We start from the raw sequence: 23,614 nt of genomic DNA on the forward strand, positions 1-23,614 counted from the left end.
TGCAGGGATGTGGTGAGGAAGGCCAAGCTCCACTTGGAAGCAAATCTGGCCAGGAATATCGAAGACAACAAGAAGGGCTTCTTCAAATATATCAGCAGCAAAAGAAAGGTTGAGGAAAATGTGGGTCTGCTGCTGAACGAGGTGGGTACCCTGGTGACAGATGATACAGAGAAGGCAGAGTTGCTGAATGCCTCCTTTTTTCTGTCTTTACAGCTAAGACTGGCCCCCAGGTATCCCAGACCCTGGAGGCAGGAGAGAAAGTCTGGCAAAAGGAAGACTTTCTCTTGGTTCAGGAGGATCAGGTTAGAGATTGTTTAAACAAACTCAGTGTCCTCAAGTCCGTGGGCCCCAATGGGATGCACCCACAGATGCTGAAAGAGCTGGGAGATGTTATTGCTCCATCATGCTTGAAAGGTTGTGGAGAACAGGAGAGGTGCCTGAGGACTGGAAGTCTTCAAAAAGGGCAAGAAGGATGACCCAGGAAACTCCAGGCCAGTCATCCTCACCACCATCCCTGGAAAGGTGATGAAACAGCTCATTTTGATATCGTCTCCAAGCATGTGAAGGAAAAGTAGGTTGTCGGGAGTAGTCAGCATGGGTTCACCAAGGGGAGATCATGTTTGACCAACCTGATACCCTTCTATCATGGTATGAATGGCTGGGTAGATGAGGGGAGCGCAGTGGATGTTGTCCACCTTGACTTCAGCACGGCTTTTGACACTGTCTCACAACATCCTCATAGGCAAACTCAGGAAGTGCGGGCTGGATGAATGCATGGTGAGATGGGTCATGCACTGGCTGGATGGCAGAGCTCAGAGGGTTGTGATCAATGGTGCAGGGTCTGATTGGAGGCCTGTAGTTAGTGGGGTGCCCCAGGGGTGAGTGTTAGGTCCAGTCTCATTCAACCTATTCATCAATGACCTGGATGAAGAGACTGAGTGCACCCTCAGCAAGTTTGCTGATGATACCAAACTGGGAGGAAGGGCTGACGGTATGTCAGGCTGTGCTGACATTCACCAGTACCTGGACAGGCTGGAGGACCGGGCAGAGAAGAAACTGATGAAGTTCAACAAAGGCAAGTGTAGGGTCCTGCACCTGGGAAGGAATAACCCCAGGCACAAGTACAGGTTAGGGGTGGACCTGCTGGAAAGCAGCACTGCAGAGAGAGACCTGGGCGTTCTTGTTGACAACAGGTTGACCATGAGCCAGCAATGTGCCCTTGTGGCCAATGGTATCCTGGGGGTGCATTAAGAAGAGTGTGACCAGCAAGTCGAGGGAATTTCTTCTCCCCCTCTACTCTGCCCTGGTGAGGCTGCATCTGGAGTACTGTGTCCAGTTCTGGGCTCCCCAGTTTAAGAAGGATAAGGAATTACTGAAAAGAGTCCAGTGGTGGGCTATGAAGATGATTAGGGGTCTGGAGGATCTTTGTATGAGGAGAGACTGAGAGACCTGGGTCTGTTCAGCCTGGAGAAGGCTGAGAGGGGATCTCATCAATGTTTATAAATATCTCAAGGGTGGGTGTCAAGAGGATGGGACCAGACTCCTTTCAGTGGTGCCCAATGATAGGATGAGGGGCAGTGGGCACAGACGGAAGCACAGGAGATTCCATCTGAATATGAGGGACACATTCCTGTGCGATCTGCTCTGGTGAACCTGCTTTAGCAGGTGGGTTGGACTAGATGATCTCCAGAGGTCCCTTCCAACCCAAACCATTCTGTGATTCTATGTGGCATTCATCACCTCCCTAGGCAACCTGTGGCAGTGTTTCACCACCGTTACTGTAAAAATTTTCTTTCTCATGTCTAGCCTGAATCTCCTCTCTTTTAGTTTAAACCATTGCCCCTTGTCTTATTGCAACAAGCCCTGCTAAAAAGTCTGTCCCCATATTTCTTCTAGGCCCCTTTTAAGTACTGTAAGCCCACAATAAGGTGTCCCCAAAGGTTTGCTTCTCCAGGCTGAAAAACTCCAACTCTCTCAGATTGTCCCTCATAGCAGAGGTGCTCCAGTCCTCTGATCATCTTGGTGGGCTCCTCTGGACCCTCTCCAACAGGTTCATATCGTTCTTACTTTGGAGGCTCCAGAGCTGGATGCAGAACTCCAGGTGGGATCTTACCAGAGTGGAGTAAAGGGTGAGAATCACCTCCATTGACCTGCTGGCCACACTTCTTTTTACGAATTCAACTGAATCTGGCTACTCTATGAATTCCAGAGAACAGCAATAGCAGTAAGTTCATTTTTTTCCAGTTGCAGCTGCTGAGAAGATGGCAGGAGGGTGTTTTTTTCTCTCACTATGACCCTTGCCTCAGATACCTATGTCTCTGTCCCCCTGAGAGGGATTAAATTCATCTCCTTTTGTATGACTCTTCTCTGACAATATCTTTGAAATACTAGCCAGTGTAGAGGACTTCTGTCACCTTTTTATGGAGGATCTTAAGCTGACGGTGAGGTAGGCTGTGAAAAAAGGTGTGCAGAGATGCTCAGTTGAGCATCTTTACTTATTGAAGTCACTCCATTGTGACTCCTGAAATTTTTTACCCTTTCTTAATCTTAAACTGATATCTTAAACTAATCAGTTTCTGTTAGGAAGTCTTGCTGCTTGCAAGGAGGAAAATATAGCAATACAACATGAGGGGTACAGTAACAGGAGATGACCATGTTAAATATAGTTCCTCTTACCCATCTTATATGTTCATGAATGGTGAGATTCAACTTGGTATAAATGAAAAATTGGAGAAGTTTGATAGTGAAATCTCTTCAAATATTGCCAAATTTGAACCAGTCTTCAAAAATGCCAGATATGTTCAATAACACATTAAGAAAGATCTTTGGTTTATTATATTATCTGCCTTGCTCCCCACTAAACAGAACATACCTTTATATCACACATTGAGATATGGGGCTGTTTAGTAACCAGAAAAGCTAATTTTTGCAGTGAGCCAAACAGAATATTTTCTTTTCCATGATTTGTAGCAAAAGTCAGCAATAAGTCCTGACTAGTTCTGGAGGTCACAGTAACATTTCTTTTGGGGACAGCTGAATCATCCTGGGGCTGGCTCTTCTGTGGATGAAAGTTGTGAAATGCTCAGTTGAAGGTACAATATTTCTGCCACTGCTGGGACATGTTGAATGGAGTGAAAAATTAGAAGCTGCTGAAACAGCTGCCACCTGTTTTGTACTGGAAGATTTTGATGTAGTAAAATCTTCCTTTGTGTAGGGTGTCCAGAGTCTGTGATTTTAATAGTCTGTCTAGTAATCCATCAGTCATATCAAACAGATTGAGATGGATATAAAGAAGGAACAACTTTCCAAGTGATAAGGAACTACACCCTATTGCTATTCAATAAGCACTGAATTGCATCCAAAAGAGATACATTTTTCCCAGCCTCATTCTGGGTAAAAATAGTCATTCTGTGGCATTCAGAAGCACAAGCTTAAAATGCCTTACAAATATGGCTAAGATACTGTGTAAAAGAAAATCTAAAACTACTGGCCAGCATCAGTAAAGATGAATAATATTTTCAACCCTGTTAAAATCAAATCATCCATTTGAAAAACAAATAGATCATTTGTGCAGACAGTAAACTACAGCATCTGCCTTTTTCTTGCAGATGAAGTAACATAAGGAGTCTCAACAGCATGTGCCTGGCTAATGTGCCACAATGATGTTTGGAGAGACCTGCACTAATGCAGTGTAGGTAGGAGAGGGACAGCATGAGCTGTGACAGAGTTTTATTGCCGTGGCCCCTACCTGAGCTGTCACTCCCTGTCTTTCAGCAGTTGTAATCCAGCACTGAGGGAACCTCTGCCCTGCCACAAAAACCCAACCTGTCTGGGCCAATACTACCATTTTCTCTCAGCTGGGGTCCCCTGAATTTAGGAGTTGCTGAAGAGGCAGGTGAAACAGCAGCCAAACACCCTGCTGCAACAAAACCATGAGTCCACATCTGCCTCGCCTGAGGTGTAAAAAGGCAAAAGACTTTCTGCCAGCCATGCCAGAGGTGAATGTTACCCCATCTAAAATCTTTAAGTATTTGTGGGGCATGCATTTAAAAATGCTCATTTTATACATTTCAAAATTTAAAATACTGTTGTGCTTTCAGCAGTATCAAATGTATAAAAACTGTAAAGGGCTCCGGATTCCTAATGTTTCTGAGGTGAGAGTTTCAAGGCAGCTGGTAGTGGGCTAAGCTTATCCTCAGAGAAATTCCTGCAGTGTGGAGACAGTGTTACACTGGTGCTCAGACACTTTTGAAAAATCCCACTCAAGCCTTTAAAAAATATATTTTGAGTTGCAGGTATTGGACAGCAGCAACCTATTCACATAAGCCTGCTTATGCTGCAACAAGCAAGAAAAATTGTGCTTTGAAAAGTGATACTGCTCGATGAGAACAGGATTATGTAGTCGTTAGCAAACATTAAAATAGCTCAGAGTTGGGAGAAACGAGTATTGCTGCTGCTACTGAAAACTATTTACTGCAACATTATGAACAGTTACTCTAGGGACAAATTTATGTGTTTTTTGTTTACAGCAGAGCTTTGTATAAAGCAGAGAAACAAGCTTAGTTGTCTTCCCAGGTCAACTGCTGTTGTTTTTACACAAGCAAAATACATATTTAATTGTTCATGCCAAGAAGTGTTTGCATACTGTAATTGGAATATCTGGCTGCAAAACAGCTTTCAATTTATATAAATATTTTAAACTACAGTAATCAGACCTCTAGCTGGTGCAAATTGTCAGAACTTCTTTGAATTCAAAGTAGCTATGGCAATTTTTAGCAGCAGTGGGTCTCCCATTAATTGGAGCTCCTGCTGATCCTCAAGGTGTCAGTTTGACTCATATTTGTTTACAAAGCTCAATTCAAGTAACTAAGCTGGATGCTTAGGATATACATAGCAGCTGTAAATACTCAATGCCCCTGGAAATTAAACCATCTTATTTGGATGGCTAAATGAAGAGTGTTATTTTAATTAGCCAAAATGGAAAAGTATTTAAGCACTGCTTTAAATTACTCATCTCTAAACAAAGAATAACAATGCATATACACTCTTGTAAAGATACTTTGTTATTAGTGTTTGTATAATATTTTGAGCCATTTTTCTGGAAGAGGATTTTTAAATGCAATTGGGCAGGTGGTTCTTAAATAACCTTTGAAAATGGTATTATCTTCTAATGCAGCACACGACCTGCTCATAGCTTTTTTGCAAGACTTTTGGATTTCTACAGGCCAGTCAGTTCCTCAGGGGCATGTGGATTTTGCAAGATGGAATTCAAGAGGCACTCACTGTCCTGGTGCATCCCCAGCTGGGCTTAGGCACTCAACTGAGATAGCTGGTCACATCTTTTCTCCAATAAGCATGCATATAGCAATGGAAGAGTTTTGCAGGAAAGCCTAGGAGACCACTGCAGAGGAGCTAGTGTTGTTGTGAAGACTCACACCTTGAATACTAGTAGTTCTCTATTTAATATAAATGCTGCGCAAGCTATCAGAACACAGACTCTGTTTTGTTTGAACTATCAGCTACATGTGAAAATGTCTTGATATGTGCTGTGCTTCAGTATTTGAACACAATTTTTTCAAACAAATAGCATTATGGCATGCAAACCTTTATAAATCCCAGTACAGAAATTATTCCTATGAATTTTTGAATGTGTTTAAAAAAGCATTATTTCAAAGTTGGTTCTTTTTCATTAAAATTTAAGTTGCTTTCCTTGTAAAAATGCTTTTGCATTAGCTCTGTTTTGTAATATTTGCATTATTGATCCTTCAAGCCTTCTGAGTATAGAATGATGTAAGCTTTGGCTACATCTTCCTCATTAACAAGTGCTTGTTTCATTCCTAATTTATTAAACATATTCAGCCAGTGCCATGCAGCTTTACACTTAATTTCTCTTGATGAATTGTCAAACACCCTTAAACTGCGCTGCATTTGTTTCATGTTACATTCTGCCATCAGCACTTTTCAAAACATGGTTAAAATAATCAGCTCAGAAGATGGGCAGGTTTTGATTTTTTGCTTGGTATGGCTGTGTTTTTTCGTGTTCAAAATCATTTGAAGAGGTTGAGACGGACAAATGACAAAGAGATGTTATGAACAAGCTGTAAAAATGCATCCACTTGTGTTTTGTTAAGTATGTCTGAGACAGATCCTCAGCTGCGTCCACAAAGCACTAGGCTGTATGGCAAGGGGAGGCTCTTGGGCAGCTGTGGCCTCCTCTTCCCAAGGCACCTGGGTTGGATACAGATTAGATCATGAGAGAATAACTATGATTCACATCACTAAAATAAGGTCACTGAACTTGGTTTCACCAGTCTCTCTCTCTGCCTTGTCCCAAGGGAGGGTCCCCTCCAGCCTGTGCCAGGAGCGCTGAGGGGCATGTCAGGGAGATGGCTGCATTGGCAGGTAGCTGCAGGGAGAGACATCCAAAGTGCTAGGAAGAAAGCAAGCTTTGAGTTGTTTGGGACGGGTCATCAATTGCTGACATGTCGGTGGCTGTGACATGGTGGTCTTGGGAAAGCTTGTTCCTTCAGTGAGCTCCTGCGGGTGCATCACCACATCCACGGCTCCACTTCCCATTGTGCAGTAGTTTGCTGATTCCCACTTCTTTCCAGGCATATGTAGGAATATGTATAAAACAAACTTACATGACAAGTAGTCATAGATCGTACTGGAGTGAAAAACAATTCCCTCTATTTTGCCAGTTGGTCCATACATCATGTATCGCCCACCTAGGCATTGGTCATTTAACATTCGGGTGCTGTTTGAGGTTTGCTTTACATTCAGATAACCTAAGGTTAAACAGAGGTGGCATCTCTTTGCCAAGTGTAACTCCTAAGTGACTGAGCGATTTCTGAGGCTTTCAGATCCTTGTGGGAAGGATTTGTGAAAAGCCTTTTGGGGTCTCAGGGTCTCTGTTCGGCCTCAGTAACTGCAGCGGTGACACCAGCAGTTCTAGGATGATACGCTGTGCAATACGGCTGCAGCTGAAACAAAGCTGTCTCTGTGTGTGTAGAGTCTCATTAGTGAGTCATGTTATTTTTGCACATCCTGCTTGTTCATTATTTCAAGTGAACAACATCCCCAATGCTAAGCAGTGAAACAACAGTGCCGCCGTCTGTAAAGATAATGGCAGAATTTCACCAAGAGTCTGCCCAGGATTCAGGGACATGTTTTCCTATCTAATGTGCCCGTTACACAGAATTTATAAGACTTAAGTTCAGAAAAGGGATTCAGGAAAATGTCACAGCTGTTTAAATAGCTAAGACATTTAAGTTTTCCTGGCAAAACTCTACCAGTGGCTTAAAAGATTGTTATTAAATGGTCTCAGCAGAGATCTTGCCTTTGTTGTAATGAGTACTTAGGGACCTGCCGGTGCTTTTCTGCCATTAAGTATTCAGAAACAGATATTCTGAGACCTGGCTTCATGGAGGAGATCTCCTTTGCCACGTGTGCTCAGGCCAAGGCTGTCTCCTCTGAATTGCATTCATGGATGGTGCTGAGCGGTTCTGATGGGTGGTGCTTCCCACCCATCCCATGAACTGCTGTGCATCCAGAGATTCTGGGAGCTGAAAGATTTGGGCAAAAACCAGCTGTGTCTGAAACTGTGGATACTTATTCAAGTCTAGCCAGGCTGGAGAAAGCCTTTTCTGCCTGTTGCATGTATTCAAGCTCTGCGCAGTATACTGCTCACACAGGCTTGATCTTAACATGCAGGATGCATTTAATGTTTTAGTTTCTGGTTTCTTAGAGATGCTGAGTTGCTGCCCGGAAATTGGTGATTAAAGTGTTGCATTAGGCAAAATTTACTGCCCCATCCTGTGTTGTTCCCCCATGGCTCTCTCAGATTTCCAGCAGTGCTCATGATGTTGACTGCTGTGGTCTCCAACCTGGGCCTCTTTTCCTTGTGGTCTAGAGACCTCTCTATCAGCCTTGGAAATGCTGCTGCTGTGGTTGAGCATGTAATTGCTACATCCCACGGTGTTGTATGCCTTAGCGTTTGGTTCATTTGTTGAATGCATGCCTCGCTGCTTTGTACGGACTGAAGTCCAATGGATGGTCTATCTGCTGACCATTGCTGTGACCCAGACTCACTGGAAGTCAAAGCAGACCTCTCTGCTTGCTTCCCTGAGCGTTGGGCAAGCCACCCTATTGCGGTTCTTTTGGGTAGCAGGTGAGTTATTGCTGTCTGGAGTCAAAGATGTTATCTGGCAAGGGACTGGGTGGTTACGCTGTCATCTGTCTGTGCAGATCTATCTTTTGCTGACTGCAAAAGGCATATCTGCACTTGGCACAAGTGGGCTCTTTAAAAAAGAAGTGAGACTGATTAAAGTTTAAAACTGCTTGTTACTATGGGAAGATGGAAAGTTATTTTAAATTAGTGAGAATTATTTCATTATTGTGAATTTTTTCATACTGTAGTTCTATAGGCAGCTTAAGAAGAGCTGTGATCCACACATTCAAATCACTGTCCATGCACTCAAGTAACTGTGAAGCGACGTATCAGTGCAACGCAAGGGTTGCAGTTTTGGCTGAAGTGGCTGGACCATTGCATGCAAGGACTCCATTTTCTTCTGAGTAAGGGAAAGGGCAGGATTGTGTAATGATAGTGAGGATTAAGGGTCAAATATTAAAGCACTTGCCTGCTTTCTACTGTTATACTCTTAGTCTTGCAAAGATTTCAATTCCTTTATTGGGGAACACATTGTTCTTGAGTGGAAAATTTGACTAAGTGTGGTATTGAGGATACAGCTCTACTTTTTAATGGTGAAAGAACAGTTTCTGCCACAGATACCAAAGCTTTGAAATGCCTTCCTCTGTGGCAGAATGAAGCACTGTCTAGGATGAGTAGGAGTGATCTAGCCTGGCACTGAGCTCTCAGGTATATAATTTTCAATCTAGTCACCTATGCACCTATCAGGATCTCCGCTATATTTCTGTGGGAAATACGGCAGTGCTGAGCAAAGGTTCTCTGTGTTTTGCTGACCAGAAGGAAATTATTTGTTTCCACATGTTGAGGTGGACCTGGATAACAAAGCAACAGAGAAAGAAGCAGTGTGAAACTAACCTGGTTTTACATGGCCTACTAGACATGATGAGGACAATAATGTGTTACATTTATAAACAATGCGGTTTAATATCAGAGCAATGATTGCAGCTAAAATCCACGTTTACTTCTTCATCCTTTTTATTTCCATTTCTCTATTGTGCTGTGAAACTGTCTGTGGATATGGCTAATAACCCAGCTAAATAACCCTCTCATGAATGGGTTTCATTTGTTTATTTATTACTCTAGGATTACTATCAACCAGCTGCAGCTTCTCTACATGACTGGGAAAATTTTCATTTATAATCTTTACTTCTTTGAAAGATAAATTTGAACATTGGGTAAGCAAGAAAGCTCTTTCCCTTCAACATGGAAATTAAACATGAAAACTTATATTAGTTGTCAAAAAAAAATCACCTGGTTGTTTATTATTCATCTTAGAATTTCCAGATAAAAGGTCTAATTAGACATTAACTTGAAAAGCTTGAAAAAAAGAGTTGTAAGGTACCAGGTAGCATCTTCATCCAAGATAAGATAAAGATTGGAAAAAAAAAACAAAAACAAACCTTTCTAAGAATTTTAGTTTAAGGATTTTGTCTAATTCAATGAGCTTTACTGTTCATACTTGAGAGACTACAGCTTAGACGAAATAGCATGAAGAGTCTTTTACAGGTAGACTGATTCATAGGGCTTCCCATCTGCTTTAAAATAAGACTGTGCTTAAGTGGCTCATTGAATTGAGAGTTAGTGATATTCCTTTAGATGCATTTCATTTTTTGTGGAGTGATCACTCCTACCAGCATCTGTAGCAGTGTCAAAGCAGCTGTTTATGTTGTCACTACCCAGTGTGACAATTAGACATCACAGCATTAAATTGGTTTAGTTCCTGTTGAAGGGAGTTTGACGTTGACTTTGTAGACAGCAGGCTCAAACTATATATCTAAGCCCTTTTCAGAATAAGTAATGTTGCTCAATGTCAAAGAAATAGTGTTTCTCAGATCATCTTTCACCTGTGGCTCAGTCCCAATGTCCTTACAGAGGTAAAATTTGCATTTAGTGTGCTCAAAATTTGTAAAGTGGCAAGGCTGGCCACACAGTTACCTTTCTGAATGGGACAAAAGGGCCAAAAGCATAGGCTTTGTAACTAAAAGCTGAGTAGGAAAAATCTGTAGTAAATATGACTGGTTCAAAAGCAATTGCTTCCAAGAACAAAAGACAAATGAACAATTTCATTCCAATTTTGCAATTGCCCCTCTCCCTCTGGAGTGTGGACCATAATTAGAGCACTTATACAAAATCACATTTGTCAGCCTGGCTGCTAAATTCCCCTTAAAGCTTTATCCACAAAGAGCAGTCTGTTATCACTCCCACTGCAGCCTACAGTTCTCATTTTCACCTTCAGGGACAGACAAGCAATTACTTTATCTGTATTGAAAATCTCATATGTAACTACAGTGAAGCCAGGTAAAGTCAGATCTACACACAAGCAGTTTTCAAACTTCATGACCAGCCAGGAAAGTCCTGTCTTGGTTCCAGCAGGGGGTATATGAAAGGCTGTTACCAGAGAACAGTGAAGTTGTCTTGAAGCTGACATTTGTCCCACAAATGGGCCAATATTGTAAGGAGTGCTCCATAAACTGTGAAGTAACATTGTCTATACCTGTCTGCCAAGAAGACGTCTCTCCTAGTGACTGAGAGAAAAATTCCCATTCTAAGACCAGAAGGGACCCTCAGGGACCAGAGACCAGCCATTTCTACAGAGGGTGAATGACAAGCCCCAGTGGCTTCTAGTGCCATAAGATCTGGTGGAGCCCTGCCACCAGAGGATCTCTCTTCCCCAAGCCTTCTTCAAGTGCTTTGAAGGTGCTGCATCCTCTCATGATGGGGAAGATGCCATTGACAGACATAGCACTTGCCAAATTCCACTCAGCCCTAAGACAGATCTTCACTACATGGAGAGAGAAACTCTATCTTTTTCAACTGCATATTGTCCCTGAAAAGCAGTAGTTAAGCTACTGGCACCTCAACGATATTTCTCTCCCTTTGGACATGAATGATGCTTCAAGGATATGAGGCTACTCCTCCACATGCATCTGCAGATCCATAAGCAAGCCTGGGCAGACACCCACCAGAAAGAGTGTACATCTGATAGGCATGGATGCCCTAGGGACCTCTGAACATGAAAAGAGGAAGAGGAAAGTTTATTATTATGAATTATGAGTAAGGATTGCTATAGTTATGTACCATTAAGATATGTGACCATTGATGATCTTAGTAATAAAGACAGGAAGTCATACATTTGAACAAATGCAGAGGTTCCACAGGAAGTGATGAAGGCTGCATAAATGCCTTGGCAGATTCGCCATCCAATCAATACTCTCTGGACACCTGAAGGATGATCTGTGAGCATGCACAGAAGCACCCCTGTCCTAGGAACAGCTGTGTTCCTTTCTTGCCTGAGTTTCAGTGCACTCCCAGCAGCCTTGAGTTCATACAGCTGCAGTGGTGATTCTGTGCTTTAGCCTTCATGTTGGTAGCCCTTTTCTGCCTATACAGATCCAAAGTCCCTCTCAGGTATTTCCCTCATCTGAAAAAAGAGCACTTAAACATGGGATGAGGGACATGAGATGGAGACCCTTTCAGTCTGTTGTGCCTACACTGCTGTGCTGATAGAAATACAGGATTCATCTTTCTAGCAAGCATGTATAAATCCTCTGTGGAAAAGTCCTCAGGACATCTCGAATACCTGCTTGTATCTCAGCACTCAGTGAATGGGCGGGGTTGGGTCTTCCCAGTGCTTCAGCTTCTGTTTGGCTGCACTGTCCCCAGGTTTCCCCAGAAAGGATGCTCTCTGCAGCCACCTTCATCCCCCCAGCGCAGGTACCCTTCAGGCTGGGAGACAGGCCGCTCTCCCAGGGTAGCAGGTTGGTCCCTGGAGTCACGGCACTAAGACAGACCCCAGGTCTTGGATTTCAGCTCAGCCTCTGTGCAAAGGGAGCAGGACTCTAGAACCTGCATTCCAAATGTACGGATGTACCCACAGCAGGTGATGAAGCTTCAGACGGGCAGGACTCCAGGCACCTCTTTGTGCATTGTTTTCTATTTACTCTAGACAGCATCGTAGTCAGCGTGCAAGCTGTTAGTGCTCTTCTTCATCTTTGCCTCGCACTGCCTGTTTCTGGAGCTCTAGCCCATAGCTTGTGCAGGACCACTCTGAAGTGCTATGCGTCAAAGCTGTATGTGACACAGTGGCTAGCAGCATCTAGCATAGGCATCTGGATCTTGGCTCTTTAGTATACAGGAATACATTTTTCCATCTGCTTGAAATATCAGCCTGGGCCCACACTGAACATATTCTAAATGTATTCTAAATGTACACACTAAACATATTCTAAATATAGATTCAAATAAATCTGTGTAAATTGTTTATAATTCTGGTAGAGTTTTGTCATCAATTTGCAAAAATAATTTTGGTTGGTTGATAGAATTTTCTTGTTAAAATCCAAGCCATTCTGAAAATAATTTCTTCACTGGAAACACATTTTTCACATTTGAAAGTAACTACAATTATGTGTGCTGCCAAGGCTTTGAAATATGGAAATGAGAGGTTTATTTAGTGTGTGGATCAAGCTTATAAACAGCTTAAGTCCTCATTCCTTCTAACATCTTAACAGCTGTGCAGTTTCTTACAAAATATGTTTTATCGTTTCAAGAAATGCTGTTAACCTCGCAGTTTTAAAACTGAATGAACAAGGCCTCTTGGACAAATTGAAAAACAAATGGTGGTACGACAAAGGAGAGTGTGGCAGCGGGGGAGGTGACTCCAAGGTTAGCCTCAATGTCACCAAAAGCGGGTAAACAGTATGTAAAGTAATTGGTGCATCTGCTGGGGTTTTACCTGCGATGAAACAGCTTCACCAGTAGCACAGCACTTCTGGTACCTGCAGTTGAAATCTAGGTGTATGCAATTACTGTCAAAGCAAAAATATTTGCATTTGTTTAAGCACCCCAAGGGGAATTCATAAACAGTCTCTGTTATGAGATCTATCACCAGTTTTCAGACACCTGCATCTTCTGAAATCGTGATGAGCCTTTTCGAAGTTTGTTCTTGTGAACAAGCAGTTTGAAATCTTCAGGAGCAAATACCAGCACAGACTTCTTTTCTACTATGTGGTACTACCCAAAATATTTTCCAGTGACAGTAGAGGAAAAGGGTGCAAATCAGTGTGACTACTTCCTAGCAGTAATCTAGTGCATGGTCCAGACTCAGGGATCCACTATTCACACAAACAATACTGGTACAAATTACAATTTTCACATGAGTATCCAAAACAGGAGGACAAATTTCAGCTAAAATAACTTCACACTGACATTTCCTGATATCTTACCAGCAAACTGAAATCCATGGTGGTTCCCTAGGCAGACTTTATCAGACAGGAATTTTAGGCTGAATTTTATGCTGAGGTGATGACAGCTTTTTATTCTTCCTGCATTTCCATATCTTCCATATGGCCGGTGCAAATACTTCCTTGCCTCCTCTCAGCTTCCTTTTGGGAGACTGCCTTTTGCTGAAAAGAAACCAAGATGTGGAAGTGGAAGATAGTGAAGTAGGGGAGGATGAAGATCTTAAAAATAACACTTCCATGCCAGGCAGCATGTAATAGTATTTATTTATGTGCTTGTGTGTGAACAATATATAAGAGAATGCTGCACAGGTAACTGCAGGCACAGAGCTAGTCAGATATAGATGATTACATTTGACTGATGTGTCATACACAGCTTGTGTAGCTTCCTTTACAGTTGCCTACATATATTTTTTCTTACTATTTTCTTTCCTCATTTAGTCCTCCTGCTCTTTCATGCTGTGTCCTGGCCTCAGGGACCATCCCTTGGGCTGTTCTGCACTCACCCAGAACTGGTCTCCTAGTCCTCTTCACTTTGCCTTTGATCCTGCTGCTCTACCTGTTTTCCCCTACCACTGTGCTTGCCAGCTTTCACAGTTTCAAAAATGGTCTCTATTTTCTCTTCCAAAGTGCTTAGGCGTATTAGACCTGATAGCACTTACCTGCAAGTGTAAGACAAGACGAGACAAGACCTGCAAGACACCAGCTTCTTATAAGAAAGCTGACAAGTGAACCATAAATGTCCAGTGTTGCTACTCTTATACACTCCATTCAAGCCTGAATTTTTGCATTCTAGTGGAGGGGTGTTTATTCAGTTTATTCAGGGAGTCACATCATTAAATTTTCTTAGGTTACACTCCTCACAGACCTCCTGTGGATGAAAGGTGAGATAAAAGCTAGGTGGCAAACCAAGGATGCATTTAACTTATTTTCCCTGATTTCCAGCCACTAAGTCATGAAGCAGAAAAAGGGGAGCAGCTCATGGTAGAGGGATGAGCAAGGTTTCACCAGAGAAATGTCTGGAAGTGCTAAAGGAGCAAGTTTGGCATGATGGCAAGTGACAGGAAAAGGATTTGGGGAAAAAAGTAGAAAAGAAACACAAGAAGTGCAGTCCATGGAGAAACAGAGAGGACACATGAATGCAGGAGGGAGGAAGGAGCACACTGCCAATGAAAAGGAACAATAGGTGATGCAGGCAGTTCAGAATGCAATAGAAAATGTGGTGGGCAAGACAGCATTAGCAAAGGATGGAGAACATGATGGAGCTCAACCTGTGGCCCTAGGAGCATTCATCTGGTCTCAGGCCTGTTTCTTGCCACACTTCTTCCCAGGCACAGCTGAGTGAGCAGGCAGTACAGGTGCTCCTGGGAAGGCCCAGGTCTGTCGTGTGCCTGCACTGCCCGCGTTCAGCAGAGAGGAGCGGGCACTACCACGCTTCTCAAATCCTGCACTGCAGCAGCATCTGGTCTTGTTTAAACTACAGCTACTCTGACTCCTCAAAGTGCCAGTTAACCATTTATCATCTACAAAATCCATTTCGTTATTCAGGAACAGTCTTGTAGGATCTGATCAACTGAAACCAATAAGACCCTTTCTACTGAATTAATGGAACTCTAAATAATTTCTTTTTATATGCTAGCAAATGATCATTAGTGGAATAACCAGGACAGCACGCACTGTTGTTGTAAACCTGATGGCTACCAACAAGTCCTGAACTAAGCTCTTAAGCATCCCTAGATAATACTTCTTTTCGTTGTATGAATTTAAAAAGAAAAAACCCTGAGCTTTGTTAGCAGCTCCGGTCCAAATTACAGGGCTTCCTACTGTCATGAACGAGAATAAGAATATCCTTCTCCTGAAAGAAATACAGCACCTGAGACTTGACTGATAGCTGTGCTGTTACTATTTCAGATTCGCTAGTCAGAATATGAGAGACTAGACCCAGAATAACCCTGCATGATAGACAGAGAACTATAGGAATCAGGGAGTTTAATGAGAGCTCAGCCATTCTCCAAAGGCTTGTGTTCCTCTGTAAAACAAGATTTCCCCTACCTCCATTCTGTGCCCTCAGAAGGTGATCTCTAATCTCTCCATTTGTTCCCTTTAAGGAACAATCTTCCAAAATTCAAAAGGACAGTTCAGAGAGCTGCCCTGTGTGAACCTAGTGGTTTAGGGACCTCAGTAATTAAGTCATGTTTGAAGGTAAAACTGAGGTCCTCAAGCCATTTGAGTGCTTTTGAAATTCTCACCTCAGATCTTAACTGTATGCCATATCACACCCATGTGATGAATTGGAAGGTATTTAAACACAGTTTCTGCCACTCTGCTCTGTTGTTTCTATAAAATTGCGAGTGGAAGAAGCTGTGCTGATGGAGCTCTTCTCCAGTCTCTGCTGGCAGCCCTCAGGAGAACATGCTGGCCCTCATTTTTCATTCAGCAGATGAGACTGACCTTACACTTAATTAATGGCTCAGCCATGAGTGGGTAATGAAAATGCTCCTAAAGCATACTCATGATTGCATTTTTAAAACCTCTGTCTACCAAAATTCTGTATGGGTTTCAGAATCACCAAGTATTGTAATTTAAATGCTATAAATACCCATTCATTGTCGTGAACACAACTAACTCAGAACTTCATTAATGCCATTTTAAAGCGCTGTGATTTTGCTGATGTTGCTGGCACAAGATCCAGCCTGAGGCTCTTAAAAACCAGCCCTTCCAAAAGCAAGTGATTGATGACAGGATAGGAGAAAATTAATAAGAAGCTGAGAAAGGAGGTACAAGGCCCGAAAACGAGATGAAAAGATAGAAACAGTGTCCCTGCACCAAAGTTGGGCTGTGCCACCACATGTGGGTGAAGAACATGGTCTCCTGTGCTGTCACATAACAGTTTTGCGGTGTGGCTACATGGGACAAATTCTTCTCCATATATAAAGGGCAATTTTAGTAATTATGTCTCATATATTATCCTTCCATAAATTCAAGGCAGATGGATCTTGTTTATGTATAACAAAGGAGATTCTTGGCAGCTATACATTGGAAAAACTACATTGATTTTCACAAACTCTGCCAGTTTATTCTAGTTGAAGATTTAGCCCAAAATTAGTAATTCAAGAATCACTGAACAACTTGGAAAAAAAAAAAATCTATAGTCATTTTCCATCGTAATACATACAAGACTGAACTTGATGGGAAATTTAATTCTAAATCCTGATTTATCCTCTGTATATGACTTAAGTATATAGCTCTTGCTCATGTACTGCAGGTCATACTGATTTTTAGCTTCTGCTTCCTTTAATAGCAATGGGACTATTCACCAACTGATTGCATAAGCAGTGTAGTAACAAGTTGAATTCTCTGAGTTGGTGTCTGACATGGTCAAAGTGATCCAAGTAAGGATATTTTCAAAGAATGGAAAGATGCCTGGATAAGCAACTTGCCCTGAAAGCCAAGTTGATCTGGACATTCATCTCCTATGGGAACTGTTAAAAGCCTCCTACTAAAATTCAAAATAAATAAATAAAAAGACCAAAATACAAGAAAACTCACTACTCCTGCATCACTTACTGTGATTGCGAACTGATATATATGTTGCTATTCTGAAAGTGTAAGCAAAAATCTTCCTGTTCCACCCTGCAGCCCCACAGTCCAGTCTTCTCTTACTGGACCATGTACATTTCCCATCGCAGCTGACTGATTTAAAGTGGGACAAAAATCCTGTTCTGAAAGTGTAAAATATTTTTAAATTTAAAATATTTTAAAATTTAAGTTTAAAATATTTTAAAATTTAAGTTTAAATTTAGCTCAGAGTGTTTCTCCATCACCACAGCTGGGACTGTCTGAGGAGAGATGTAAAGGACACGTCGTGTCTCATTCATGTGGCCTCACTGCGACAGGCAAGGTGAGGAGCAGAGGACAGGTTTCCCCAAGCTTGTGCAGCACCTTGATTCAGGAAGTATTTCGGCAGAAATAGTGGAGAGCAGAAACAAAGGCCTGGCCTTAGACACATCACTGGCTGTATTTCAATGCCAAGTGGGAATTGCCTCATCTCTGCTGGCCATTGCCATTGTGTTTGGTTATATATTGAGAATAGTGTGGCGATTTTAAGCATGTAATTGGTTGCTTTTCCCAAAGGAAAACTGGAGAGCTTCCTCACAGAGACGGTGCAGAAAGGCTGACATTAAAAGAACTACAGCAGCAAAGAAGAGAAAATTCCTGCCTGTATCAGGCTTTATATACTTAAACTGTTAGTGCTGGGAAAGAAAAAAAAAAGCAAACAAGCAAAGGACTGGGAGTCATCTGTTTTCTGATTTGTCCCAGATTGTTGCTGGTCTTGATAGTTCATATCAAGTCCTAATTAGCACTTTAATCAGTTTAATCTGCAACAATTCCACAGGCTTCTGATTTTCCATGCAAGAACAGTACCTTCATGTCCCTTATTTTTGTCATAACCAGCCCTGTTACACTGCTGGGATTTAGGAACACAGAAACATGGCTTTGGGCCAATGCATGACATGTTACAGATGACAGCTATCCAAATAATATTAATTATTTTGCAATTGAAGCAAACAGAGGATCATATTGACAGGCAACTTGCCAACATCCCAAAACGCTTCCCACTCATTTCACAGCTGTGAGACACTCATATTCCACTATCAACCTGCACAACCTGCTGCCAGGAGCCCGAAGACAAAATGTGAGTTTGAATACGGGAAAAGATCAAGAAATGGGCACTTCCTGCTCTAGAAGCAGAATATTCCATATGAATTATATATGTGGCATTTGGAAAGTGGATGAAGCATTTCCTTTACTGAAATGGATCACTTGAGAGTACCTGGGCATCCTCTCACCCAACTGTTGATGTCAAAAATTGACTTTTCTCTGAGGCACCAAAGCTTCCTGAGTAGCAAACGGGAAGAGATGGGCATCTCAACAGCACGCTTTATCCTTTGTTAAAACTGGTATCTAAGCCCATCTGCTGGAGGTACCTGTCTTTTTCCCTTAGCTGCAGGGAGGCCTAGACAGACAGCCAATGCTTGGGGCTCAACTTATGGTTGAATAAACTGAGGTGAATCCCACCTCTTTATGTATATATACAAGAAGTAATCAGAATGTATGAGCAGACAGGATCCTTAAAGCTACAAGTGGCATATGAGGTTCAGGAGCAGTTATTTTTGTATTAAATAGATAAATGTACAAACATGCTCAAGCATATTAATATATAAGCATTTGAGAATTTTCAATTAAACCAGTTAAACTTTTCTGTTTCTTAGTAACTATTTTACTAGGTTCAGTTACACTATCCTTATTAATGCTTGCACTGGTTACTTATTTATTAAGCCTTGGATTAATGGATTAACATTTTAGCAATGAATAGATTATGGCATATTATGAGAGATTAATTTTCACATAGGCATGTGCTGGCACATGAGGGTCAGGTCCCACATCATGTAACATCATCAGAAGGCTATTTATCACATGCCATTTCTGTTTATCTGCCTCCCTCTCTGATATATATTGTATTTTCACACACACCTGCACATAAATAGATGTCTATATGCCTACCACAGTAAGAATTGGACAATCAGTGATTCAAAATGGAAAGTACATAAAATAAGTCTGTTAATAATTTCATAGGTTTTTAGAAGATAAACTCATACAACTGCATGAAGTGAGGCATTAACATAATCTCAGATTATTCACTGAGTTTAAGTAACTTCAGTGTAAACCCATAGTGGTTCATGACTTTGAGGCATTAGATTAGGTTCCATCTCAACGTTAAACTCTGTTACATCACACACAGCGAATGCCACTAGTAAGAGAAAATATTCCAAGTAGTAACTTATCATCAGCCTGGGACCCTTGAATAACTTATGTGAATAAGTGAGATTTAAGGAGGAACTTTGAATTTGAAAATAACATTGAACCAGGAAATGAAAATGAAACATGTCATGTTCTTCTTAGCTGAGGATAAGGGCATCGCAGCTCTCCCCCCAAGTTCTCTGCATGCAGAGCTCCTCCTGATTACAGATCTGTGCCGAGTGATTGTGGGCAGCAAACTGCAGGAAGCATCAGCTTTCTTTTGCCAGGATAATTTTGATGGCAGTAAATGAAATAGCTATACCCAAGTAATATTATTAGTTTGTATGTATACAAACTAAAAATAGATTGAAAGCAAGGAACACAAATGAATATGTTTCTTAAGTCGTATATCCAATTGTATTATATATGTCTCTGAAGGGTATGTTGTTAATATGTCTAAGCCAATAGTTTTGGGTTCACAGTAATTGCATACTATTTATTTACAAATCTTCCCCAGCAGTATGTGCCTGTTACCTAAAGCGATGGAGCAGGTCCCGGTCATATGTCTGTCTCTAAACCTGGGCCAACAGTACATGACATAGCAACCACTGTGGCCTCTGCTCTGTCACTTTGCAATGCGATTCTATGTAGTTTTACTTGAATAACATAAAATAACATATATAATGTTATTTATGTTATTTTCCACGTGAAGAACTCCTGTAAACCTTGCCGTTTTGAAACTCAGTGAGGCAGGCGTCTTAGACAAGCTGAAAAACAAATGGTGGTACGATAAAGGTGAATGTGGACCCAAGGACTCTGGAAGTAAGGTCAGTCGCTGCAGTTCGGGACCTACTATCGTGTTCACAAAGCAGTAGAGGAAGTAATAAACAAAATGACTTAGAAATAAGTAGCTGTAGACATGGAACAAATCAGTTTCACCCCATCTTGATGGGGATCATGCTTTAATTTAAAGAAGCACTATTGATTTTTAAAGTCTTTGGTGATACAAATCACCAGACATCATCCTACGTATTCAGGACATCTGATGAAGAGTTACACGGCAGCTTTTTGGGTTTGAGGGAGGAAGGTTAGGCTAGTTGTCTCCTTCCTGCCTAGAGGGGGATGGACTATTTAGGAAATGTCGTATCATGCCTCCTTCTTTCTGAGCTGGCCTCCCTCAGCGGTTTTCTGAAGAGGAGAAATGCCAGCAGGAGGGATTGCCTTTCATCACTGCCCAGGGTGACTGTGCCTCGCTGCCTTTGGGAAGGTCCCTTGCTCCTTAAGGAGCCAAGGAAGATTTAACTTGAGCTTTGAAGTGAAAGGCTTTGATAATTAGTAGCTTTCTACAGCTTCCAGTGTTTACCCTAATCCATTCCCAAACAGTAATCCTGACAGCCCCAGGGAGTGGAGCCTTCTGTATTTCTCTCTATTTGGGGTCAAACACAGGTATCTGCACCACAGGGAAGCGCCACAGTCAGTGCCAGCCCTGTATTTGGGGAGTCTGAAGTCACTTCATAGTGCCTGTCTCCTTGCCAGCCTGTGCTCTCCAGAGCTAAAGGAAAGCATGATGGGCAGCAGCCACTTGCTGCCTGAGAGCCCTGAGAGGTACCCAGATGGACAGCAGGTAAAATTGGCCTGGGAAACAAACTTGCAACACGTTTTGGTTTTTTCTGGCAAGTGCTTGGGAGAAGAGAGTGAAAACCAGTTAAGAGGATGGCAGAGCACCTGAGAGAGCTGAGGAAGCCTCACCATGTGCATTAGGTCAGGTCTTTCTCAGTGCTGCCTCCTTCTTCTTTGCAAGCACCATGTTAGCAATTGCCACCAAAGAAACAGAGTCACCTCCAAGATATTCAGAGTCCTCTGAGCCAGCTAAAGAGAGACAGACAAAGCAGAGCCCAGCTATAAGCCCTAGACACCTCTGTACATCCATGGGAAATGTTACTGTGCTAATCTACTGATGGCACATTAAATAGTGCCTCTTTAAATTAAACATCCAAATATTTTAAATTCTTTGTGAGTTAAAATTTCATAGAGATTACAATTGGAAGTTAAGTACTCTCCTTACTTTAGGTAGAGATTATATAGTCTGCATAAGAATAAAGCTTTTTAAGTATCTTAAGGTGCACAATGTAGTATGTGGAAGTCAATCCTGAGAGAGTTCCTTGAGAACTGTGCTAAAATGCACATGGATTTCAGATTTAAAAAATACTATTCATAACTAAGCAGTGAATTATAGAGAAATGTAGAATAGTTATTTACAACAATATGTTCAAGAACATGATATTTTATAAAATGGTATATATTTAATAATTTGCTAAAGGAAATTCTCACTGTTGTCTAAATCATGAATAATGTGTAAGATTTCATAAATTGCTATTTAAAATTATACTATTACTGAGCCTTAGTAGTCCATGGGTGTGTTCCAGAACTATATCTATAATAAAATACAAACAAAATACAGTAGTCGGTAAGAGGCAAATATATCATGATGTGTATGGTACAGTGTGCACTTTCAAAGGAAGTGTTTGTTCTGGTAAATAGGTTAAGCTTCAGATATTATTTTCACCTGCCATTTAAGTATCAGAAACTCAGTATGGATCTTTTAAATTAACAGCAATGCCTACCACAAGTACAATTACTGTTTTTGTAAAGATCAAGCAGAGTCTTGTCTGATGTAAATGAATCTCTGGATTCCAAGGCTTTTAAAGAGCTTTACATAAATGCAGTTTTATATAGCGCTAAAATGTTCCCTAAAGAGAGCTAGACATGTCATTGTTTAATTCTCCACTTAGTGGAAGTAATGCTTTGCACTGAGCAAGCAATGACATCCTGATATGTTGGCAATATACTTACATTTTTTAATGCCAATCAGGAAAACTAGTAATTTAAAATATATTTTGTAGATCCAGATAGGTCAAATTTTGTAAGAAGTATGTAAGCAACTGTCATATAATTTCAGCTAAACCTTGTTATTTATTTCTATTTCCAATGTTTTAACATGTAGCTTGTGCTCCTGGGGGTCTGTTTTCCAGGGTTAACTGTGTTGTTTCTGTTTCCCCAGGACAAGACGAGTGCCTTGAGTCTCAGCAACGTTGCTGGAGTCTTCTACATTCTGGTTGGAGGCTTGGGCTTGGCAATGCTGGTGGCTTTGATAGAGTTCTGTTACAAGTCCAGGGCAGAGGCGAAACGAATGAAGGTGGCAAAGAGTGCACAGACTTTTAACCCAACTTCCTCGCAGAATACCCAGAATTTAGCAACTTATAGAGAAGGTTACAACGTATATGGAACCGAAAGTATTAAAATTTAGGGGTAGGACTTAGGGCCTACTACAGTGAGTGGGTGATGCATCTTGTAACGCAATGTTGTGACGTTTGTCTAGTGGTGCTTGCTTCTGAACAGAGCTTCATATTTTGGAAAACTTCAGTGCAAAGTGGTTCAGTTTTTTTGGCTGCAGATGTACAGTATACTATTCTATGTTGCTAATAGACATCTGCATTGCAAGCAATTTTTAACATAAAAAATACATTAAATACATTTTTAACAACTCAATGTTGTTAAATCAGTTGGAAGATGACAACTATTTGGAATTGTAAAATATATAGTCAGAGGACCAATGTTTAATTACTTGATTGGCCAATCTATTTTCCTAAAGATTTGCACTCTACTAGCGACAAATTGCTGTAAACCTTTATTATTCGATTTTGGCCCTCACTGGGGCTTTATTATAATCAAGATTTAGGATAGGCAACATCACTGAACCATAGTTAACCTAACGGAAGTCAAGGCACTGTTACAAGAAGTCTAAATGTTGTTTTACCTTCTCTCCTTCCTCCCCACCTTATTCCTTCACTCTCCCTTTGATACGTGTTTTATGCTAATTGTCTGGCATTTTTTTCACAATATCATGCTACAGGTCAACCTTTGCCCACTATAATAACCACAAAAAGTCACTAACCGGTGAATAGACCTTGATTATCATCCTCAGCTTTCAGTAATGTACCCCCTTACCTAGCTCAGGACTAGTGTATTTTAAATGTTCATGCAGTGATTTTGGAGACCAAACTGCTGATGTTACTGAGCTCCATCCTGCACAGTTTCCCTGAGCAGGCATGCAGGGATGGTTTACTAATGTACTTGTTCTCATCCGTGCAGTGATTATCTTGCCAACTAATCATTAGTCAGATCAGCTCTCTGATCTTTGGAAGTGGCTTGTAGCAGCAATAAAGTTTCTAAACTTAATTTTTTTTACATATCTCCCAAGCTATACTGGCTGCTTCCTAAGTGAAGGTGCAGCTAGGACCCTGCCCTTTTGTGCTACCTTGGAAATAGCAAGCCACATGTCTCTTCCGTTAACAAAAAGCTTGAG

The 23,614-nt window shown here is 41.4% G+C and overlaps 1 protein-coding gene across 8 annotated transcripts in view; it reads left to right on the plus strand.

Annotated features, from left to right (window-relative positions):
• Positions 1-23,614, plus strand: part of GRIA4 (glutamate ionotropic receptor AMPA type subunit 4) — a 229,730-nt gene that overhangs the window by 199,814 nt on the left and 6,302 nt on the right. For 2 of the 8 annotated variants that reach the window (XM_005501476.4, XM_021286311.2), the window contains exons 14-15: positions 19,961-20,075; positions 22,310-22,444. In XM_005501476.4, coding sequence (XP_005501533.1) covers positions 19,961-20,075; positions 22,310-22,444 — 250 coding nt within the window. Of the gene's footprint in view, positions 1-12,756; positions 12,872-19,960; positions 20,076-22,309; positions 22,558-23,614 lie in introns of those variants that run through there. The other 6 variants (XM_005501477.4, XM_065047988.1, XR_002412191.2 and 3 more) reach the window with 5 other exon arrangements.

The sequence above is a fragment of the Columba livia genome, chromosome 1 (assembly GCF_036013475.1).
Source record: "Columba livia isolate bColLiv1 breed racing homer chromosome 1, bColLiv1.pat.W.v2, whole genome shotgun sequence".
Taxonomy (NCBI): domain Eukaryota; kingdom Metazoa; phylum Chordata; class Aves; order Columbiformes; family Columbidae; genus Columba; species Columba livia.